Source organism: Morone saxatilis, unplaced genomic scaffold (genome assembly GCF_004916995.1).
Source record: "Morone saxatilis isolate NCDOM2014 unplaced genomic scaffold, NCSU_SB_2.0 Contig20, whole genome shotgun sequence".
NCBI lineage: Eukaryota > Metazoa > Chordata > Actinopteri > Moronidae > Morone > Morone saxatilis.
In genome coordinates, this window is record NW_023339763.1 from 22486504 (window position 1) to 22503790 (window position 17287).

General features: G+C 41.3%; 2 protein-coding genes across 5 annotated transcripts in view; both read right to left on the reverse strand.

Moving 5' to 3' along the window:
- Positions 1-855: 855 nt before the first annotated feature.
- On the reverse strand, positions 856-5495 carry dlb (deltaB). Its single transcript, XM_035666847.1, has 7 exons — positions 5284-5495; positions 4952-5191; positions 4700-4757; positions 4289-4546; positions 2917-3278; positions 2387-2603; positions 856-2169 (listed from the first exon to the last, which is right to left on the reverse strand). The coding sequence occupies exons 1-7, from the start codon at positions 5332-5334 to the stop codon at positions 1457-1459; spliced, it is 1899 nt and encodes a 632-aa protein (XP_035522740.1). The 5' UTR covers positions 5335-5495; the 3' UTR covers positions 856-1456.
- A 9986-nt stretch (positions 5496-15481) lies between these two features.
- zgc:153990 (uncharacterized protein LOC768125 homolog) overlaps positions 15482-17287 on the reverse strand; it is a 4511-nt gene continuing 2705 nt past the window's right edge. For 3 of the 4 annotated variants that reach the window (XM_035667311.1, XM_035667312.1, XM_035667310.1), the window contains one exon: positions 16152-16603. In XM_035667311.1, coding sequence (XP_035523204.1) covers positions 16152-16603 — 452 coding nt within the window. Of the gene's footprint in view, positions 16604-17287 lie in introns of all 4 variants that reach the window. The other variant, XM_035667314.1, reaches the window with a different exon arrangement.

Consider the following 17287-nt stretch of genomic DNA (forward strand, 5'->3'; position numbering starts at 1 on the left):
GTTGGAAAGAGGCATCGGCTGTGTTTTAAAAATGTCCCGATTATGAGTTATTGATGCGGGAAGTGCGAATCTGTGAATATATTGCCAACTTTACTGCAGTAACTTACATCTGCTGCTCACACACCACCTCCAACTTGATATTTACAGCAGATGCAAACAAGGAAACTCAGGTTTCAGCTTTTAAATCAAATGTCTAATTTCGGACTGTATGTGTGAACTGGCTGATGGTGTTAAATGCTCATACAGCTCTAGTACTCGGTCCTTACTCTGGGAACTAAGCAGTGTTCAGTTTTGCCTTTATGTAATCAGCATTACAGCAGGGACATTTGAAGTAATATGCAACAGAAGCTTTGAATACGTTGGATGTAGGTGTTTAATGTCAAGTATTATAGTATTTTAAATTATTTTCTATTTTAATTTTGTATAGATTTTTTTTTTTTCAGATGGCTGCTGTGAAAAATGTGAATTGTACATTGTTGGCTGGACTAAACAAGCAGCTTGGATGCAATTTTCACTATTTTTTATATTTTTTTGGACTAACTGGTTAATTGAGAAAATGACCATAAAGCACTTGAGTGCCCAGGCTACAGACCACCTGTATCCTGCAAAATGTGACACCAAGCGTACAGAACAGACACCTCAATCCAGAATTGCATCAAAGCAAATCTTTTATTTTACATCACAACCACAACATGATGAAATTAAATAATATGAATGGAAACATAACACAAACTTTGGCATGAACACAAATTGGCACATGAAGGAGCAATGTGATCAGTTGTATATAAGCTATATCTATACACATTACAGAAATGGCTGACTTTGAGTGATAAAGCAAATTCTCCACATATCCCTGCACTGAATATCTTTGGGATATTTCACACAGCCTTCACAGCCCATAAAACATCCAGGTACAACATCAAGAGTCGGTCTTCATTCAGCATCATCATATAAATATATATTTCTACATCTGTGACAATCAAAGTCAGGCCATAAACACGTTTTCAAATAAATAAATAATATAAATAATAAGAATGATGGTACGCACAATAAGGAAATAATGGCCAAAGGAAGATTGAAAAGCGAAACAAAAATTCTGTATTTAAAAAAAAATGAGAAAGAATTAAACAAAGTGAACGTATTAAAAACAAAAACCCAATAAAACATATTTTTTGGGCAGGTTTTCCAAGACTGTTGTGACTTCCTGTATTTGGTTTGTGTTGTAGGTCCTATGTAGAGTGACTCATATTATTTGTTTCTTTGGGTCTTAAACGCGGAAGAGCTTTGCCCCATATACTTTTTCAATAATCTTTGTAAAATCATCTTCATCATAATAGTTCATTTGTCAATATTTTGTTTCTTGGGTTTGCTCCTCTCTTCACTGTGCATGAAGAGAGAGGAGCAGCAAGTGCTAATATTCTCCTACGCCTGTGTGAACGTCCGCGTTTTCTCTGTTTCATCTCAGCCCCACTGCAGAGCCCAGGCCGGCCTCGTCCCTCCACATAAAGTCCTGACGCTCGCCTCTGACCAGGCTGCTCTCCACGGGGGTGTGCCTGTACCCGGATCTTCCGTCGGGGCAGAGGGAGAGGCTGAGGTGGGCCGTGCTGTTGCTGATCTTGAACAAGCCGTTGGGAACGAGGAAGGCTTCTCTTTCGCTACCTCCCAGGTTGTTAACTGTCTCCAAGTCGTTGTAGACTGCACTGTCGTTCAGCTGCTTCCTCCCCTGCAGTCTCCTCCTCCTCAAGAAGATGATACCCGCCACCAGAACCAGCACCAGGACGGCCAGGATGCAAGAGACAGTGAGGGTAGCGGAGGAGGGCTGGGAGGTTTGGCGCAGAGCGGGCTTGAAGCTGGGCTGGAGCGTGAACTCACAGCTCGGACCCATGAAGCCCTTAGGGCACTGGCACACTGGCCCGGTGAAGTGTGTGAAGCAAGTGCCACCGTTCTGGCACGGACGGGCGCCACAGGCATCTGAGCGCACGCTGCAGTTCTTGCCGGTGTACCCCAGGGTGCAGGAACAGGTGTAATCGTCCACACCATCTTGGCAGGTTCCGGCATTCTGGCAGGGGCTTGAGGCGCAGTCGTCTATGTTGACCTGGCAGTTGGCACCAGTGAAGCCCGCTTGACAGCGGCACAAAACACTTTGGCCAAGGTCCAGACACTCTCCACCTGCCGAAGGAAAAAATACTCAGTTCAGCATCCAAGAGATCAGGGACAGGCGTTTGTTTAAAGGAGTGTTAATGGGATTACATTTAACACTCTCTCTGCTGTAAATTGCTGCGAGTGCTGACAGTAATGCCCATTCACTAAAACAATCTCATGTTCAGCCAAGAAACTGGTGCTCTGCACTTCAGCCACAAGGTGTCGCCATAGCGGAAGCACTCACCATTCAGACAGGGCCTGTTGCTGCAGCGGTCCAGCTTCTTCTCGCAGTTGGAGCCAGTGTAGCTGGGGGGGCAGCGGCAGGTGTAGCCTCCGGTCATCGTCTCCACACAGGTGCCACCGTTGAAGCAGGGACCGTCAGCGCATGTCATGGCAATGATCTCGCAGTTTTTACCATAGAAACCCTGCGGGCAGGTGCAAGAGTAGTCGTTCTCCAGGTCCTGTGAACAGAGAAGGTGAAGAAATGTTGTTGTTATAGTTAGAGATATTACCTATTCACTAAATAAATAGGTTGGTTAACAACAACTGGATTTGCCAACTGTAACCTTTTGCACCACTGTGTTTGCTGCTATAAGTGCAATAGCTGTATTTAAGCTGCATTTCACTTTTTTTGTCTCCTCATTTTATTTCACTTTATTTGTGAGTATTTTAGAGTTACTGGTCTTGTACTTGTGTTGCAGTGACACTTGAGTGGGATCAATAACAGTTATCTTATATGTGATATCTTGTTTCTTTGTTTTGGTGTACACTCACATTGCAGCTGCCTCCGTTCTTGCAGGGGTTGCTGTCGCACTCGTTGGTTTCCAGCTCACAGTTGGTGCCTCCGAAGCCGGGCCGGCAGGTGCAGGTGTAGCTGCCCTGGCCCGTGTTGGTGCAGGTTGCCCCGTTAGCGCAGGGCTTGTGGTTGGTGCAGTAGTTGAGGTCCTGGTCGCAGAAGAGGCCCCCCCAGCCCTCCTGACAGTTACACTGCCACGGTTGGCTGCACGTCCCGTGGAGGCAGCCTGGGTAGCGGACGCATTCATTGCAGGAGGGGCCCTGCCAGCCCATGCGACACGTACAGCCCCCAGGGGCCTCGCAGTAGCCGTGCTTCTCACTGCAGTCCGCCGAGCAGATGGCTGGAGAGGAGAGAGGGGAGGGTGTGTGATTACAATGGGCACGCCTTTTCACACATCTCACACACACACACACACACACACACACGTGCAGGTCCCCCGTCTGACCCCAGCCCTGTTCCAGACTTCACTGTTGGTTAAGTATTAAGCCAAGCAGCTGGTAGGCACACTGCTGGAGAAAAATGCTTTCTTTTATCTCTCTCAACACACACACACAGATCACCTTGAAAAATGTGTGTGTGTAATGGGGGGCACAGCTCTTTCTCATTGTAACAGAGAACAAAAGGCAGATGGAACACCACAGACCCTCTTGCAAAAAGAGTAAAACAAAACACTACAGGAAAGATAATGGAAATACTGTATGTGCTCTGAAAAGGTTCCGTCTCAATGTGTGTGTGCAGGAGATCAAACCACAAACTGAGCAGTAAGAAGATAAAAACACTTTTTATCCATGCCCTGAGTCTAATGTTTCAGCTCAAGTTGCGTCGTCTGCACTCACTGAATTCTCTCAGTTTCTTTACTTATGCAGATGTTTATATGATGTTTTGTAAAATATTTACACTGTTTTTGTATTCTGAAGACCATCCTCCTTCTGTCTTTACGTTGCCTGATTTTATCTCACCTTGTGCTAAATTGTTTAAATTAGTTTTTTTCTTGTGTAGTTTGTAACTGTTTTGAAAGGTAAATATTAATGTTTAGTTTATTAGGCTATTGTTATAATTAGAGATATAACCTATTCACTAAATAAATATATTTATATTTTTGTGATATCATGAAAGACTACAAAAAATTAAATGATGATACTACTGTAGATACTACAAGTACCATCAATCTACTTTAAACCCATTTAGGATACACAGTGTGGTTAAAGTGGTTAAATCCAGTATTTTTAGGGAAATTCAATTCTCACTCGCTCCCTCCACATGTTAGACACTAAACTGAAGCCAGGAAACTAGTACAGGATTTAAGCGTCTTGCTCAAGGGTACATGGGTAATTGTTAATATAGACTTACGCTCAGAGCAGTAGTTTCCCTTCCAGCCCTCCAGGCAGATGCGGTTGCCCTCCTCGTCGCAGGTGTAGTGACCCAGCGTGTCGTCTCTCGGCCTGCAGTAGTCTGCGCAGCCGTCTCCGAAGTAGTACTCGTCGCAGAAGACGTGGTAAGAGTAGCGCAGCTCGCTCTGCTCCCCAAAGTGAACGTCCTGGGACCAGTCCTCGCCGATGGTAAGTCTCCTCCGGGTTGCCAGACGGCTCACGAGGTTGTTTTGGTTGTCTGCGGAGGAAAGAGAAAGTTTTAAACTAACTGCATCATGGCAAGGAAGCTGCCTGCCTCGTATGGAAAGCCCAAGGGCACTTTGCGCATGTGTCCTATCTTGGCTTTAAGTTGTTGTTTTTTTGTATTAATGAGTCCAATGAAACAACCTACCTGTGTATTCAGTAGGGGATTCAGCGTTCCAGGCTTCAATGATCAACGAAAATGTTCCCTGGAACAGAAGGAAAACGCGTTTAGTGTTTGCCAAGCGCAATAACAGGGATGCATATAGTTCATTTGGGTATTTTACGCATTTATCTGACTGATAAATAAAATGGCAGATAAACTATGGTCTTCAGTAATTTAAAAAAGACTAATTCAACTATGTCCTGTCTATCACTGTTTGTGTAACGGATTTCTATTTACCGGCCATTTGAAGTGGAAAGGCACCCTGATGGGAGCGCTGCTAGAAATCGACGTGTGGTCTGCCCTGATGACGTTGGTGTGCCCGGTGCCAAAGGTGCAAGGCGGCTCTGCAGAGATCACATCCTCCGGGTGTTTTAGGCAAATTCGGAAAAATATATGGCAGTCCCTGTGTCTTCTGCACATGCGCTGCGCCGTGTGGAATGAGTTAATTTTCAGCTCAAACACACCAGAGGACAAAACCTGCAATGAAATTAGAAAGAAATGATGTCAGATGCGCTGTGCGTAAAGGCATTTGGGGATTGTTATTGTAGGACAAAAGGAAGCCAACTTACTACGTGCAATAGGGCCAGAGCCGTGAGGTATCTGAGGTGTAGATGTGCCATTTCTTCTCGAGAGTTTGCTTTCCAGTTCTAAGTGGATGTTCGCATTCGTCGTGCGCAATGATATCCCCAAAAGACGTTGAGGAAAAACTCAAAAAAGTTTCATCACTTTGTACTCCGCGGTCTTGTTGGTGTCTCTTAAATCCTTGTCTTCTCCTGATAGTCTTTTCCTCCGTCCTACAGTCCACTTGTTTGTGTTCTGGTGCTTAAAGACGCGGAGTGGTTTTATACTCTCTGATGCTGCGCGTCACAGGCAAAGAGGTGGAGTCGGAGCGGGCCTCGGGGGAGCAGCCTGACATGGGGGCTGCCTGCCTGGGGATTTAGACAACCCACATTACACCTGGACTAAGTTCTACATAGGAATATGCATAAGAAGCTGGCGCAAGGCAGATTAGCATCCCTGCATGAAGCTCAACCACGCAGAAAAGTGAAAACTAATGCTGGTGATGGAACTGAATCGCCACAAAAGTGTATAGAACTGACCAATCTGAAACTAAAACTTAAGGGGTGCCAAAATGAAGAAATTTTTGTTATGTTTTTATAACGATTAATGTGGCTGGTATATTGAACTATTAAAAACAAGTAATCCAAGTGAATAAACATTGAATTAGTTTTAGCTTTAATATTCTGGGAAATATGTCAAGCAATGAGCGTGCCAGGACATTTTCTAATTAGTGCATTTCATCACACATGCACTTCAACAATTCACTTTAACACTTTAACAGTTTCGGGCCTGATAGAGCATTGTTCATAAAGTTTTTCTTTTCTTTTCTGGAGCACTACACACTACACAAAGATCAGAATGAAGCGAGGAAGAATAGCGCGCAGCCTTTCTTTACATCCAACATTATAATTGCTCCGACGCGTGTGAGGTGACAAAGAGTGGGCAGGTCCCGGATCAGACCGCATTGTGCCCCCCTCTGCTGCGCTCTTGAGCCTGGAGAAGGGGGAGTGAGGAGTGAGGGGGAGGGGGGTCCCTGCAGAGTTTGGACTATCATGTTGCTTTTGTCTGGACCTCATGCGAACAGCTGTATGGTAATCAACGGCACATGGTCTGCCGTGTGGGGCTCCAAACCCGGCTATTGTCTCCCGATAGCGTCCCCACCCCAACATCCACACACACACATACACACACACGCTCACACACACAGCTACCCCCTTATTGATTTAGGGAGGACTCTGGTCGGCCGTCGGTTCCAGCAGCACCTGTCGCTGGCGGGGATGTGGTGGAGGGTAAACACACCTAAACTGTTTTTACGCCCTGGAGCTGAGCCAACCTTCAACACTGAGATAAACCTGTATGACCTCATTTAATAGAACAAGCAGCCTCAAAGTTAATGTTAGGCTACAGGAGGCAGTTGTAAGAGCTCGAAAAATAAACGAACTTACAATATTTATCTGTGCTTGGTTCATGGTGATCGCTCGAGTTAAACCGCTCTTGAATGAACTGACAAAGATTTCAAGATAACTGAATGCAATTTCAGCTGCTTTTTATTGTTAATCTTACACTGTATAAACATGTGCATTGGGTTATGTGTGATAGTTGGTGGGTGGGGGTGGGGGTCTTATTGATATTGTAATGAGGAAAGAGGACGCGTGCCTGAAGTGGGCCCCTGTATATCTTGGCACGCTTTCCTCCAGAACAACAACGAGGGAGGAAACATACAAAGTTGTATGTAAAGAAAGTGAAAAGGCTGCTGGGTTTGTAAGCTTTCTGAGCAGCCTTGCAGTTCTGGTGGTTATTTATGGTCAACTCACAAACTTTTATGTCAAACCTTGAGTCCAGAACAGTGGTTCTAAAAGTGGGATTAAGGACCTCCAAGAAATACCAGGAGGTCACTTGGTGTATCTTCAAGGTCAACCTTTTAAATGTGCTCCACTGACTTATGAGTTATTATGAGTTTGATGTAGTACCAGCATGCTTTGCACACAGGGCTGTTTAAATATGTGTTTGGTATTCTATAATTCAAGTTTCACAATATTAAAGTAACATCCCTTGATTGCATTCATTATTGTGCATGAAAATACAGACAAAAGAAAATAAATATGACTTTTACATATTCCATAAGACAACAGAACAATGAAATGGGAAAACCAAGATTTTTGGCATCAACTATGTGTCCTCTGCTCAGTGTATTTTGAAAGAAAAACGTGGTTTCATGAAGCAGATTCAGGAAGTAGCCTATATAGCATTTTAGTATAAAGTATAACATTGTGATCCTGCTAATAATCCTCTTACCTACTAAAGGTAACTGCAATCTGATTACATCTTTTTACAGATTACAGGTACATTTTTTTTGTTTGCTGATTACGTTTCTTTGTTACATATAATCCATTACTCTCAAAGACTGATTGTACATTTGTTATTTGAGATTGAACTTTTATTCTTTTTCACAAAGACAAAAGACTTATTTTAGTAAAAACAAGGAATAATATGGAAAGTATTGGGGTAGGGAGGTGGACTGAATCTTATATGGCAATTTATTTAAAAATCCCCCCACCCCTTATTAATGTTTTCTTTGGGCACCATCTTGACTTTGAATAACTGCAATACCTGAAGATAATATATTTATGGTACAGGTGACAAAATGTTGAAACTACTGCCTGAATAAAGAGCTGGTAAATATTACAGCCAATGAATGAACCAGCAGGAAGCTCTGTGGCTTACAAAGGAAGAGTGAAATTAAATATAAATCATCAATCATCAATCATTTTCATACAGTGCCTAGCTGATCACACCTGTTTTCAAATTTAAAAAAAATGTTTTATACATGGCAAACTCTTTTTCACACTTGTAACTATTAATTGGAATGTGTGTGTGTGTGTGTGTGTGTGTGTGTGTGTGTGTGTGTGTAGCACGTGTGCATGTTCCTATACATCTTCATCATATATCTTACATCCTACAACCCTCATGTCTCACACATGGCCCATACATCATCTTCAATTTCTTGACAGAAACACTCATTTTCAATGTATTTGTCCATCTACAGTACCTGCTGCATGCCTCCGTGGAGCAGGGTGTGTGTGTGTGTGTGTGTGTCTTTGTGTCAGGAGAGCAGATGGACACTGCACCCTCTCTGCTGTTGTCATCCATATTACTTGCAGGAGTGTGACATGAGTGTGCCACGGAGCATGGGAACCAAAGAGGAGTCATGTCATCCCCCCACCGGACCTCCCATTAGTTTGAGTGGCCGGCATCTGCCTCATCTACAGCCCCGCAGCAGCTTGGAGATCCTTCTCCCTAAGGACACTCGGAGAAAGAGAGAGGGGGCTGCTGCAAATCTGACTCAGGCAGGCCCTCGGGGGAAAAGTCAGCCTGTTGTGTCCACTTCTGCAGCCCCAGCCTGCTGTCTGACTGTGGGATAATAGGAGGTGTGGAATGGGTGTCTAGTGGGCCGCAATGCTCTGTTGGTGTGTGTGTGTGTGTGTGTGTACATGCAGCTTCAAATTTATGCATGTCATTTGGTTGATAGTTGATCTCATTAAGATGCTGGATGCTGAAGGACTGCTGGGTACCATCCCCATTGAGAGGATGTATGGGCTGAGTCAGAGAGGGTGAGATGTTATTAAGCAAATCACTGGCTGACAATAATACAGACAGGAATACTGTACTTATCCTTTGTGTTTCTTGTCTCGGGTTAAATCACTGTTTTTAACCATTTCAGGCCTATTACTGTTAGTTCACACAATCTGTGCATTGATACTTAGACAAGCTACTTTTATTTCTGCTTTCCTCCAGACTCTGAACTCTACCCTTTTGCTTATGGCCACAGCAGCAGTGCTGGGAAGTAACTCATCATTACTAGTAATAATATTACAGTAATAATATTACTTTCCCCAGTAACTAGTTGTGTAACTAATTACTGATACATTTCAGTAATAATATTACAGTTACTACTCAAAAGAATAATTAGTAACAATATTACTTTTCTTGTAACAGTTACCTTTGATTTATATTTGGAATTGTGGAGGAACTAGTAAGGAGTAAGAGTAAGGAGTAATAAAAAAAAAATTTGAGTAACTAGCCCGATACTGCACAGCATGTACAGTACAGAACCTCTACTTCCTCTTTTACTATAAAGATTAGATATATTAATGTCCACAGTGGAACTATTACTTCACAGTACCTAAAGTACTAGCTGAGAGGACGAATCCATTGATTCTTTCCAAATAGTTCAAAGTATGAGGCTACAGAGCAAGTTGTTTGTAACATCCTTCTTTTAGTCATTTGTCACTTGGTTGCTTTTTTATTTTCCAAGAAAACAAGAATCATAATCTGTTGCTTTTCCTTCCATTGTTGCCATTGTGCAGACCTAAGAGACATTTTATAATGAATGGATGAAATGAGTAACCCCTAATGATTAAATATAGTATGATACAGAAATGGTTGTATCTTAAAAATTATAGGTTCTATCGAATGCTGGGTACCACTGGACAACTTTCAATAACCCTTGCTAAATCGAATATTTAACATCAAATGTTAACGTTTTTTTTTTGTGTTTTTAAAAGAAAATCAACTGTCTACCAATTAAGACATGATAGATATGTGTTATCAAAAACATAGATTTTTTCATGTGTAGCTGCATTTCTCAACAGCAGATTTTGTTCTTCCATTTCTAACAGAAAAACATTTCTGACATTCATTACAGGGTACATTTAAAAATACCAAATGTTGACCAAAATGCTCTACAGAGATATCAAAAATACACTTACGTCATTCAAAATAAACAGACAAACCCTCCAACTAAATACATAAACATATAACCAAGGATCTTCTATTGACACTGACAAGAGCTTTATCAGGTCAGTCAGTACAAAATAAAAATAATCATAAGATTATGTCTATAAAAAGCAGTTGCAATGTCATGGGTCTTATGATGTGAAAAAGCATTTAAAGTGCCAACATTAAACATTACATTTCTTTCAAATGAACATGTATAATCATTAATGTTGTTCACTTATTTCATCATAATTTAGATTCATTATATTCATACCACTATGTGCCATTCATCACTTATTAATGCCATCCCATGTTCCACTCTGACCATCAATATCACTATTCCACAGTACACAGTTGTGAGCTGGTGAGCTTTCCACTGGTGTGACCACATGCATTGTTCTGTGCTGCTGTTAATTCTCTCATTGTCTCCTTTTTGGCTTGATTATCCTGTTTCCCCACAGCCTGAATCCCCTGGGCTGCACAGAGCACAGCTGTCATTTCGTCTTTAAACACCTTCTCAAGAATAGGACACCAATATCCATCTTCATGACTGTTAGTTAGTTAGTTAGTTAGTTAGTTAGTTAGTTAGTTAGTTTAGTGATTAAAAGGACTATTATTTAGGATTTAGTGATATTCACCTGTAGGATTTAGTGGAATCTAGCAGTGCAGTTCACCTCACCATGCATATAGGAGAAACTACAGTGGCTATAAAACTCACGAAAAACGCAAAAGGCCCTATCTAAAGCCAGTGTTTGGTTTGTCTGTTCTGGGCCACTGTAGAAACATGGTGGACTCCATAGAAGACTCCCTCTGTAGATAATAACAGCTCATTCAAATATAATAATAAAAACACAACGATTCTTATAGATCTGAAAAGTAAAAGTTGTGATACCAAAATATAAAAATACGGTTTTAGAGTTGAAAATTAAAATTTTTGTCCAATTAAAAGTACAGAAGCATAAAAGTAACTGCAGACATTATGCTGAATGGCTCCATAAAAAGATTATATACAGTAGGCTGTATTGCTGGATTATTATCACTAATGTATTAATATATGAGCAGAATTTTAATGTTGCAGCTGTCAGTGGACACCAGACTGAATGTTTGTGAAATTGTCAACAGAAAAACAGTTCACATTGCAAATGGTTATAAGTGAAGTAAGTTCAATTTGAATCTGCAAAGAAAATACAGCTGTTAGATAAATATAGTGCAGTACAGAGTCTAGTTCCCCCTGAAATGTAGTGGAGTATTAGTATTACGTAACAGTAACTATAAACTGTACTTAGTACATAGTATTAGTATAAGTATAGTATTTTAGTATATGTACTTAGTTACATTCTACTACTGCAATACAAACATATAAATCAATTTTACATAATCCAAACAATCCCATTTGCATTCTTTCAACACAATAATAACATTATTAAACCACATGGTCATGTTGCAGCATTTTGACTTTATTAGGACTCTATATGTATCTCTATGTATAACACTCTATTAAGGATGGTGAGATTCACAGATTAGTGCACCACCATAAAAGTTCAAGATCTGACAATTTGGGATGAACTCTGAATGCTTTAACATCAGTAAAAAACTACTGATATAGAATAATTAGTAGAGGCTATATGCCTATATTATTTAAAAATGTGACCAACAATTGTCTATTAAGATTGATTCCTAAAAATCTGTACCACATTGAATTGCATAGCATATTTTTTTTGTATTGAATCATGTTGAATCGCATTCTTGAATCAAACTGTGTCAAATTGCACTGTATTACAAAAGGTGTTTATTGAATCGCATCTGTCTTGAATGTACTGGATTGTTGGCAATGCATCGAGATCCACATCCCTAGTGTCTATATATAAATAGTTGAGTACAATAATTTAAGTTGTGCTCAAAATGTATTCCGATCTTGTGTTGTCTTTTATTCTGTATGAAGACATCTACTTCTTTATATGCTTCAGCCACACAAGTACCTATCAAAAGTGCTCCAAGGAAGGAAAAGCAGTGAACCGGAGACAGGGTCATGGGGGCCAAGCTCACTGATGCATGTGGGAGTGAAGGCTGGCCCGTATGGTCCGATCCTACAGACGAGCTACTGTAGCTCAAACTGCTGAAACAGTTCATGCTGGTTCTGATAGAAAGGTGTCAGAACACACAGTGCAGAGCAGTTTGTTGGATGGGGCTGCAGAACATTGTGACCACCAGGGTGCCCAGGAGGTCAGAATGATATGGCTGATCAGTGCATGATTCCTTCTTCCCTATTCAACACACAACCTGTTTGTAAACAGTGGATGGACAATCCAGTGTTTACTTGAAGCAGACATTGGTTCATTATATGTAGCCAGAGTGAACACAAAACCAACTGGATCATTATGCATGTCAAGCCAAAGCTTATTTAGGAACTCTGCCTATTTTTCTCTTACCAGAGACTGTACTGATGGAAGCCCTGCCTCTGATGAACAGTTTCTTGTGAAGAACAACGGAAAACAGCCTAATTTGCTGAACCTTGAAAGCCATATATGTTGTTGGTCTTGAATGGGTTTCATCATTCTGGAGAATTTTTGAATTTCCTCCTTCTTTAGAAAATCATGGCTCTTTGGCTGTAGTTAAAATTCACCTAACAGCAACAAATACAGTGTATGTGTCAAAGATCCAGTCAACAGTGGTGCTTTAGTTACACAAGGACCACAAATCTTACAGCCTATAGAGCGTTTCTCTGCAGTGGCTGTGGAAAGGCAAGCATAAAAAGGTCCACATTTTGTACAGTGGTCCTCTAAGACACAATCTGATTATTGCCTTAACATATGGAACAAACAAATCTGTCCCTGTGAGTCACTGAACAAGTCGCAAATCCTCCTCCAAAACAACAGATACAATGAGGTAAATAAAACAAACTGTTTGACTTAGCAGCAGATGTATAATTACTCTTTTGTTGGGGGCACAAAAGGAGGCACAATAATTATTTAATCCCGTCCGAGCTGAGAGACAGATCTCCCTTTCTTCAGTCCTGTACCTTTCCTCCCCGGCCCAGACGTGCTCCTGCAGCAGCTTCAGTGACAGATGGGAGATGAAAGGGGGAGCTGGGAGGAATGAGGGAATGAGAACAGGTGGGGGTGGAAACTGAAGAAAAGGAAAAGGGCACAGGGGTCAACTGGGGCAATGGAAAGGGGGAGGAAACTTACATATAGACTTGCAGGGGGACAGATCGATGGATAGATTTTTTACCGTTTCATTGTGCCTCTCTAAATCTGTGTCTGTTTTTGCCAGATGTCGACCAAGTCTGGAGAAAACATGCCTACAGGATAACGCTCGGAGAAAGACCGGAGCACCGTATAGTGGCTGTACTGGCATTTTTGGAAATTATATTTTTGATCCTTAACATTAATTTTCTGCTGATGTAGCATTAGATTCAACCACATGAATGCAATGTAGTCCAGAGAAATGCAGCCTATAATGGAATTGAATAATTGAATTTAATCAGGTACAAGTTTAGTGTAAGTATTCACTTTCTAGGGAAAACAGTCGTATTTTAGTTGGAAGAGAGGAGAGGGGGATTAGAATGCAGTTTTATAGGTACTTAAAGTGAATAATGCCCGTTCACAGGGCTTAAGTCTCAGGTTTAAGGGCTCGGTAAAGAACTGAAGGTAAAAGCCCGGTTCACAATGTGAATACAGCTGCCTATTCAGGACCCCAGCCCCCCCGGCCAGACACTTATGCTTCCCCCTGCAAAAGAGGAAGCCCCGGCAGACTATTGGACTCCCGCTGCATCCCGCCCTCCTCCCCCTCCCTGCTGCGGCACTCCAAGCCGGCCCTGGCAGCTGTTTAGTCGACTGAGGCAGAAGGAGCTGCAGGGGAACAATGCAATTTGACTTAACTCAACCTCTTTCTGTCTCAGCGTGTGTGTGTGTCTGTGTGTGTGTGCTTGTGTCAGTATTTTTCCCCAGTATCTGATTAAGAATGGAGCGACACATATGGAATCCCCCATTTTAAAATCCTAACATCCTAACTATTACACCAAAGTTCAGTTGTGAATATAAGATATTTTTACCAGTAGTAAAATTTCAACTTTCACTAAATACTGATGTATAAACCTGCTCACAGCATAATGAATCGATTAAACATTGTCCAAGGAATGTGTTAGGTAATATACAATTTAGTCAGAACTAGAAAATAACTTCTAATCTGTGACAGGAGCAGTGGTTCTGGTTCTGACTCTACAGCAATGTTACTATATGAATGGAGCACTTCAACTATCTGGACTAAAACATTATTTCATATATTGTCATTGTGAAGTCAAACTATGCATTCAAAGTGCTTCAGGCCCATCCAATCAGCATGCTAAAGAACAGGGAGTGCAATAAATCCCAGTCAAAATAATAACGGTCCGCACTTGAGATTGAACAGGGCGCACACTGGCCAAACAATACAGTATTATTAGGTGGTGCTAAATGCCTCCAAAATGAACCCAATGCCCTTCTCATTGTAACTGAAGCACCCTCAAACAAAAATACAATGAGATAGGTGCTTGTAATACGTTGGATGATGAATAGCCAACCACATATTATACTATATTACTACAAATTAAATGTTACATTACCCATATATACTGATAGTACTTTTAGCTATGAATGTTCTGCTTCCTATCACTTTTTAAAATCACTTTCCTCTCTGCCACTAACTTTCCATTTTACAGGCTTGGCTCTTTCACCAGCCCTGTTTGGTCATGTAATATGTCTGCTCTAGGTGCACTCTGAAATGAGGCTCTCAGCGCAAGTTCAAGCATGATCAATGCATTTTTCATGTCCCTTATAGCCTCAAGCATCTTTCCTGATTGAACTGATTCACAGGAAAACTTAAAGTAGGCCTGTCCTGTACACAGTACTGCTGCACAATACAATAATTGTGGAGAAGAATACACTCTGGACATGGCCTCATCCTGAGTATCAGCTCGCCCTCTGCACAGTCTGGTCTCTTAAGACAGACTGTGCAACAGAGCCCCCTACTGCAATTTCTATACACCTACAAAACTGTCTGGACACCAATGCCTGTTGGACCTGTCTCCATGTGACAGCAGCATCAAAATGTGTTTCAGTGAAAGATTAAAGAATAGAAACTCTGTATTCCTTCACCTCTAAAGGAGCATCCTTTTGTTAATACATCCCATAAAAAGACCAAAACCAACAAAGTCTCTCAGCGCTTTCTGCCTTCCCTTCCTTGTCTGTGGCACTCAACCCCAAGCCCCTTCAAATTTTAAATTTTAAGAAGTTTAGAAATGTTTTATCTTCAGTGAAATCCCATTAATTTATCAGCAATATATTTAGATATAGACAGTCACCATATCCAGGAAGATATCAGTGAATTTCTGAGTGTCCACTAAAGCACACTGCAGACTCACTATCAACTAGATAAATCACTTGTGTTCGGTTTAAATACATGAGGGGTTTATTCCATATTTAAAAGAAATTATTCAAACTTCCATATTCAAGTGTTCATGTTTGCAATGTAAAAAACAGAAAATCAGACAATCACAAATTATTCAGTTACAGGTATTTTCAAAGTATCTAACTTAGCTTTCAGACATATAGACCATATAATGGTCAGGTGCGGAAATCCACTCACCATTACAGTACATGTGATAACCTCCAGACACTGATGCAAATACACCTTATACAAGGACACACAAATGGATTCGACTGACTGACTTTTTGCATGTTAACATTAAAAGAATGTAAAGGCTTCAAACGTGGTTTTATGCTTAATAAAAAAAATGCATTCTAACGCGAGTGGTAGGAGTCTCACTTTCAGTAGCAAAAAAAAACAAAAAACAACCCTCCACATGTTCTTTTCTTTATGGCTAACATTATTGGTTGTTTTCTCAATCCATTTTCATCTAACCTCACAGACAGCGAATCCATCAATACAATGTTTCTATGAATACAGTTTTAAAATATAACCACAGAAAATCTGTTGAGTACTATCAAAAAGTACAGTAACCAGCGGTGGAGTCCAAAGGAACTTAAATGTTCCTGCACCTAAAGGCCATGTATGTAGTCAGTGATACAGCTTAACAACATCTCTGTCTGACACTTCGTTGCTATAACGCTGGCCGCCCATTCAGTTTGTCATGCATGAGTGCGATGGCTCCACCTGTGAAGTCTCTGAGAACCTGCACCGTCTCCCGCTGGAGCTGCAGCGACTCGCGCACAAACTCCTGCTGAGTCTCAGCCAGCTGCTGCACCGACTCAGACAGAAGCTCCAGGGAGCGCGAAACCGTCTCCAACAGGATGTTGGTGGCGTGCTGCTCTTGAAGGCTTAGCGATGCATTATGTAGCATGCTGTCTCTGGTGTTCTGTGAGAGTTGACCTGGCGTTGGAAGTGTGGATGCCGACGTCACTGACGCTGAAGGTCCGGAGGACGTCTGAGGTTGTCCTTGTTTTTGGATGCCATTGTTTCCTTGGTGATCCTCTGTTGGTTTTGCTGCCGGGGTGGAAGGAAGCACGTCATCCCTTTGGTCATCGTCTGAGTCTCCAAACGCAGCTTCAGCATCTTGAGTCAAAGAAAAAGCTCATCAGTGTTTTTTTTTACTAAAAATATCGTGCAAGAATCCAAGGTCTTTCTTAATTGATGGTTCATAAGTCCCACCCTTCTTGCTGTGTGCTCCAATGGCAGTAGAGCAGACCCTGGTCATCTTCTCCTTTCCTGCATTTAGATATGCTATGTGCTAGGCCAGTCTATGTTAAAAGATAACCAAATTTTGAAGATGGTTAAAAGATTAAAGTGGTTTAACTATTAATTTTGACTTCTTTGAGAAATTCTCACTTAGAAGCCTCCACCATCAGAGAGACCAATATGGCTTGGCTCGACAAGATTTCTTCAGATTTTTACAGTTGAGAAAATATTTAAGAAAGAAGATCTGAAAAGATCTGGGTTTGGAGTATTAAAAGTTTTTATTTTAGCATACAGATCTGACTAAGGTCTCAAAACTATTTCTAAATTGTACAAGGGATTGCAAGAACTAAGTGGGGTGAACACTTCTTACATAAAAGAAAAGTGGGAAAGTGAGGAAAACTTCACAATACCAATGGAAGAGTGGGATAATATAATCGATAAACAATGGAAATCAAGCAACTCACTAACTTGGAGAGAGTTTATTGGGAAAAATATGGTCATACTTTGTAACACCAGCACTTAAACAGTCTACAGGTTAGCAGACAGCATGCTGGAGAGGCT

Coding starts and splice junctions, on each gene's coding strand:
- dlb (XM_035666847.1), bottom strand. CDS start 5,334: ATGGCACATCTACACCTCAGATACCTCACGGCTCTGGCCCTATTGCAC. Junction 5,192..5,283: donor CTCTGGCCCTATTGCACGTA/GTAAGTTGGCTT, acceptor ATTTCATTGCAG/GTTTTGTCCTCTGGTGTGTT. Junction 4,547..4,699: donor ATCCCCTACTGAATACACAG/GTAGGTTGTTTC, acceptor TTTCCTCCGCAG/ACAACCAAAACAACCTCGTG.